General features: G+C 43.1%; 1 protein-coding gene across 9 annotated transcripts in view; it reads right to left on the reverse strand.

The window, feature by feature from the left end:
- The window catches only part of LOC132392829 (disintegrin and metalloproteinase domain-containing protein 23-like), a 153,330-nt gene extending 147,298 nt beyond the window's left edge, over positions 1–6,032 (reverse strand). For all 9 annotated transcript variants that reach the window (XM_059967280.1, XM_059967277.1, XM_059967276.1 and 6 more), the window contains exons 1-2: positions 5,749–6,032; positions 5,017–5,207 (exon numbers count right to left, since the gene is read on the reverse strand). In XM_059967280.1, the coding sequence (XP_059823263.1) occupies positions 5,017–5,207; positions 5,749–5,821 (264 nt within the window). In that variant the 5' untranslated portion in view covers positions 5,822–6,032. The remainder of the gene's footprint in view (positions 1–5,016; positions 5,208–5,748) is intronic.
- Positions 6,033–6,451: the final 419 nt, after the last annotated feature.

Genomic DNA, 6,451 nt, shown 5'->3' on the forward strand with positions numbered 1-6,451 from the left:
TGTAAGGAGTTGAATCTCAAAGTTGTATATAGTATACATACTTAGATAATAAACATGCTTTGAACTTTGAAGAAGGGTCTTGGACCGAAACGCTGACTCTTTATTTCTTTCCATAGATGCTGCCTGACCTGCTGAGTTCCTCCAGCATTTTGTATGTGTTACTAATGGAAACATCCCCTCCACCTAAACATTTATGGAAGCAAATCACCCTGACTGTAAGTGGCTCTTAGTAAGTGACTGTAAGACAGCAGAGTCTGCTGATTCACTCAACTGACTGCCTAACCCAACACACTCCAGCTCAACAGTCTCTCCGTCAATCATTTCATCCCTCATTCTCCTATATCCAACTACACTGCTAACAGTTATTCTCCTCAGGAAATCACTGCAGGAAGTACATGCACAAAGAGAGAAAGTACTTATTAAATACAAAGTAGGACATCCCTAGGAGCTTTATAACCACTCTGAAGTCTGGTTGTTGATGTTACATAGAACACAGGCCAGCTAATTTACGTGCATCAAAATTCCACATGTGGTAATAAGATTTGTACTTCTGAATAATTATAGGTCAGACGACCTCAAACTGCTCTGCTCATCAACAATTCTATGGATCATTACCTTTACAGAACCATACACAGGGAGGTGGAGGAGGCTTTTAGTGCCTCCTCAAAAGGTACCACTTCTGAGAATCCCATCACAGCCCCAGACAAGCCCATGCTTTTTACTTTTATTATTTTAATGAGAAGTAGAGATGCATAAATGTTATATCAGGACACCTCTCCAAGGATCATCACCTTGTCATGGTACAGAGACTCCTGAGTGCCTGAGATCCCGAGAGCAATCCTGTCTAGAGTTTAGCCATCTGGTGCTTAGATCCTGGTGGTAAGATCAAGGGGGAGATCCAGACAAAGAGTAATCCAACCAGGACCTCACCGGTGGAGCTGGCAGAAGATGAGGGCACATTGCAACACCAGTGAAGGGTCCCCAGTCATCTTGCATTCCATGTCACTGAACACTGAACCTGGTCTGTCAAGGACTAAGTGGTGGCTGCCCATGCATCAGGCTCCCCATGTTAAACAAAGCCACGGAGATGCAGTCTGCATTAAGGACGTCTACCCTAACATCCTGGATTAAGTCCAATGGTGAAGGGAACAGGATTGCGGGGTCTGGAAACCTTGCACAATATGCAGATCTCGGATCAGCCTCTACAGTCACCTGAAGACCTACCAACAGACAACCTCGTAGGAGAACATCATTCTCGACTCAAGTAATCACCTCGCTACTACATGGTTTACAAGAGATAAAGGCACTAAGCAAAAGTCTTTCATGACCATCACTCCTGTAATCTAGGAAACAATTCCAATTCCTTCACAGATATTGGAAAGCAAAAAATTACTATATTATTTTCCACTTATTGGTGTCAGTTAACGAGAAATGTGACCCTGGTCATAAGGAAGTCCCTGCTCATTTGGAAGATGCAATGGGATTTGTCACATGCAGCTGGAAAGGTACATGCAGGAATTCCACTTCCAATAGTGTCCCAATCCTACCATACATCACTGAATGTCAGTCAGGGCTTGGTGCTCAAGTCTCCAGTGTGGGATCTGAACATTCAAACCTCTGAATTGCATCAGTCAACTCCAGATGCAAGTTTACTACCATTGGGAGTTCAGCATTACGATGTGATCTCACCAAGGTATATCATTCCAGCCAAGATGGTACCTGTGTACAATACTCCTCCAGTCAACATCTTCTGGATAGATCATGGAACCAAATATTTCACTTCTTTAATATCTTTTACACTTGTTTTTCATTTTCAGTGTGATTCTGGAACTGTTCAAGCCTATAATTTGCAGTTTGGTGATTGTTTAGGTGTTTCAGTGCTCTGCAGTCTCCGAGAGGATTCCGGGAGGCAGAGACAGTGTGCACGAACCTTATTGCGGGCGAGCCAATGATTGATTCCATTTCACTGATTAAAGCTTCCATTGTTCGCCAATTAAAGCAACAACAGAGATTGAAACATCGAGGCAAAAGTGGAAGGTGAGCACCAACTGCCTGCATTTTGAAAGAGGATCGCTGAGGATTGCTCTCCTATGCTACCGGAGAGCCTACCATTGTGCCTGGAGAATGTTGCCAAGGTTTTCTGTGTTTTGGATGTGGACTTGGACTATGGACTTTTTTTTTTGGTCTTATAGTTTTTTTGTATTTTGTTTTTTATCCAATGTTTCTCAGGGTTTTTAGTGCAGGGGAGAGGGATTTGGGGGTTGATGTGCCTGTTCTATTTTGTTCGTCATTTTTGTGCAGGGTGGGGGGAATTGTGGCTTGATGATCGTGCTGCCTTTCTTTTCTTTCTTTATTGCATGGCTACCCGGAGAAGGAGAATTTCAGAGTTGTATACTTTGATAATAAATGAACCTCTGAACCTTTGAATGATTCATAGAACTTGGCAGAACCGAGGCAGTTTCCTCCGAGAGGGCAATCTCTGGATAAAGACTTTTACGATAACACTTAACTTATTCTGTAAGGGCTATAATTCCTTAGCCTAAGTGTCACTAGAAGTTTAATTAAAGTGCATCCAAGCCTGTTATCAATAGAGGATAAAAGTACAGAGAAAAGCAAATTTTATTTCCACTGGCACCAGAGCGTGACGACTCCTTGCAAGGTGCTCTCTGCAGATCTATTTATTACTTCTATTGTGAAGACAGGACACAAGACAAATTTTTCCCTGTATCTCAAGGAATGTTGCAATAATATATCAATTGGCCATTTGAGTGCAGAGATGTTATCCTCCTGTTAAAGAAATTACTTGGGTCACCTGACATTCCTCTGAAACAAAGTATTTTTAGGCTCCTCTTGGCCCCCAATAGTCTCAGCTACGTCACAGGCCCCAACACAAAATGGGGTAACCTTGCAAGGCAGCCCTCCAGACACCAAACCAGACTGGAATCTAGAGTTAAAAAACAAAATACTGGAGAAACTCAGCGGGTCAGGCAAGGTGAGGGATAATCAATGTTTCAGCTTGGGGAGGGTCCCATTGTTTCATAGGAATATCAGGTGATACAAGTCATGGCTTACAGAAAGATAACATTTCTGAACGTCAATGGTAACCAAATTAGCTTTATTATAATTCATACTCTACTGATCACATGGAATGTAAATGTCATTGAATATACCCAACAACTGAACTTCTAGTCTCTAGGGATGAAAAATTACAACCAATGCAAAATAAATTTATTCTTGATGCAACCATCTCTCTGCCTCCATAGAAGCTGCAAGACCAAGAGTTTCTCCATCAATATACTTTCAGCTACAAAAATACCTTCTTCTGACATTCAGTTTCCAGTCCGAAGCCACCAGCATCAGCAAGTCGCTTATAATTAGTTTATTTCATGAACAAAGATTGCAAGGTAGATGTGTTCTTAACCCCATTCCAGGAATCATGCCTCACTACACTGTCTACTCTTTCCACTTACCCTGCTAATCAGAACTCACTGGCTATGTTAACTGGGTAATTATGTTTCAGTCTGTGCCTATCCTTTCAGAAGGACATCAAGGTTAATTAAAAATGCTAATTTATTACTAGTTAGAAAGTGGTTAAGCTAGAGAAGGTGCAAAATAAGACCCGGGAATTTAGCTTGGTCTGGAGGACTTTGGTTACAAGGAGAAATTGGGACACTAAAACCATTTCCCTGGACAAAGGAGCCCAAGGTGCAACCTTATTTTTCTTAAAACCATAATCCCTTCTGGGACATAGACCATCAATAGGAACTCCCCAGAATCCTCTGACCTGGGCCAATCTTTCAAGTTGCTCCCTAAAGCAAGTAGTAATCCTGTTTTGGGGACCTTGCCCTGCACAATTTGACTACTGTGATTCTTACAACCTTCAAAAATTAAGCGACCAGTGATGGCGGAAAAGTTTCACAAAATGGCAAGTTCGTTCTTTCCATCACAGCTACACTGGTGATGCTCCTACACCTCCAGTCCTTAAGCCCAGACCAGAGCAGGTACAACTGGTAGGGCACCTGGCTGATTCCTTCTCTCCTGTCAACACGGCAGCAAATACCACCTGCTAACATGCTCTGCTAATGGTCATTTTGAATTAACCTGGCCAAGACTAAATATGCCTCATTCATCCATAACACAGCCCGATCAGTCTACACTAGTCAGGCAATGGATCGACTTCTCAAAGTTACATCCTTGTCTTTAAAGCCCTCCAAACCACTCCCCTCATCTGTGACTTCCTCCATTCCTGCTTACCTTCCCCATGCTCTACATTTGACTCCTGATCATGACCAAACTGTAGGATCAATGGTTATTAATTAAATCATTTAATCATTAAATGAAGATTAATGCAGGTTCAGCATTAACAGGTTAATGGTCAACATATTCAGAGGGTGGAAGGACCCTGTTTCCATGGTCTTGCTCTCCCCAACTCCTTAACTCCATTTGCCCCATTGATGGGCATCATTCTTCCAGCTGCCTATTCTTGCAACTATACAATTTTCCTCTTCTCTTTAAAGCCTCTGTCTTTCTTCATGTCATCACCATGCTATTAAAAAGCTACCCCCCACGCATATTTTCATTGGGTGTAGGGGCACTATGGATATGTAAATTGTGCAGCAATCTGACAGTTCAACAAATCTGGATACATTGCTAAATTAATTTCTGGGCACAAAACAAAGATGCAGCTGCTGTCTTGGATAAATTAGCGTTGGAATCAGTAACACTGCGCGTCTCCTAGACACCATCAAACAAGTCAACCACTGTTAGCAATTAAATCTACAAAATATCATCCACTTGCGGGTGTCTCAGTATTCAGAGTTACATAGAAACCAGGATGCAACTCCATGGACGCTAATGGAATTTGAAATCACTCCTTCTCACTGCACATTGTTCAGGATGGACACATCGCTGGGCTGGGACCAGAAATGCAATGACATGCTCCGTTAAGCGGGTGAAGTGTGGGGGGGGGGAAGAGAGTGTTGGGGTATCGGGGTTGTCTCTTTTTGCCTCATTTACCTGGTCATCTTTTTGCTGGTTCCTGGCTTTGGTATCCAGGATGTGGTAAGTGCTCTCGTTGTCATCGTGAACGTAATAGATCAAGCGCAAAGGCCACGTTATTTCTTGCTGAGTCGTGTTGCTGCTGTGGTTCAGCGCTGCACCAGCATCCGCAAACGATGAGTCCTCATCAGCACCGCTCAAATGCAGAACTGTCAGGGATAACCAGAAGAAAAGGAAATAAACAGCGTTCCCGCTTTGCATCCACAAACGGTTGCACAGCAATGCAGTAATGAACAGGCGCAGAACACAACGATCGATTGCTTTAAGAGAAATCTGTGCGTGCATTTCCAAATTAAAACTTATCAACTGCAGTTAAAAAAACATGTTTATTGCTCATTCTGGTTGCTTGTTGCTAAGGGAACAAATTCCCTTTGTTTTATTTAATTCACTGCAAAGCCACATCTCAAAGGATTCAACCCCCATTACTAGAAGCCCAAACGTTGCAAATAAGCCTGCACTTGTTGGGGGGGGGGGGGGGAGGCGGGGAGGGATTTGTATTTAAACAAATGATTCGAGTACTTCTCCAGACACGCTCTGCACCCCAGAGTATCTGCAATACTGGTCCTCATGCAGTGCATCGCGACCAGGCGGCAGACTGCGCTGCATTTCACTATTCCTCACAGTTCATATATATATATATATAGAAAACACAAATAATAGATTTGCACTGTTCCCCCTTCCCTTACGTACCCGTTGCACCAAAAATCTGGAGGATGGAGCCCAGAATTAGAGCCAAAAAACAGCAGCACCCGGCACGAATCATGATTCATATTTGTCTGTTGTTTCTTTGTTGCTGGCTCATTCCTCCTCTCTCTCTCTCTCTCTCTCTCTCTCTCTCTCTCTCTCCTCCGCCTGCTTTCTTGATGCTCTGCTCAGGAAAGGTGTCGATGCGTGGCGTTGACTACCATCTTCCGCTCCTTTCCTTTTTTCCCATCTCTGCCTCAGCAATGCCTTTCTGTGGACATCTTGTCTGGTGCGACCGGAGCAGGTGCCGCACCTGCGCACTCGGAATCCCTCCCCTCTCGCCGTCACTCGCTGCTGAGGTCGGCCAATGCCACACATGAGCTGCGCGTCTCGATTTTCTGCTGAATTGTCAGGCGCCGAATTAAGATAATTTCTTAATTTATAATTGATGCGGAAAATAATATTCTGCGGTTTGCGTTATTGAGATCTTTAAATCACGGTGTTTCCCTTTTTTATATACTCATCGCATGCATAATAAACACAAGAAATTGTGTTCATATAGCTGCCGAAGGAGCTGTATAACCGATGAAGTACTATTGAAATTGGTATCCTGAGATGCATGGTGGATACTCTAACAACAAAAGGTTAAAAGGTTGTGAGTTTATGCTCTGTCTCAAGGGCTTCAGGATATATATATATGTTTATATAG

This window comes from Hypanus sabinus, chromosome 4 (genome assembly GCF_030144855.1).
Source record: "Hypanus sabinus isolate sHypSab1 chromosome 4, sHypSab1.hap1, whole genome shotgun sequence".
Lineage (NCBI taxonomy): Eukaryota > Metazoa > Chordata > Chondrichthyes > Myliobatiformes > Dasyatidae > Hypanus > Hypanus sabinus.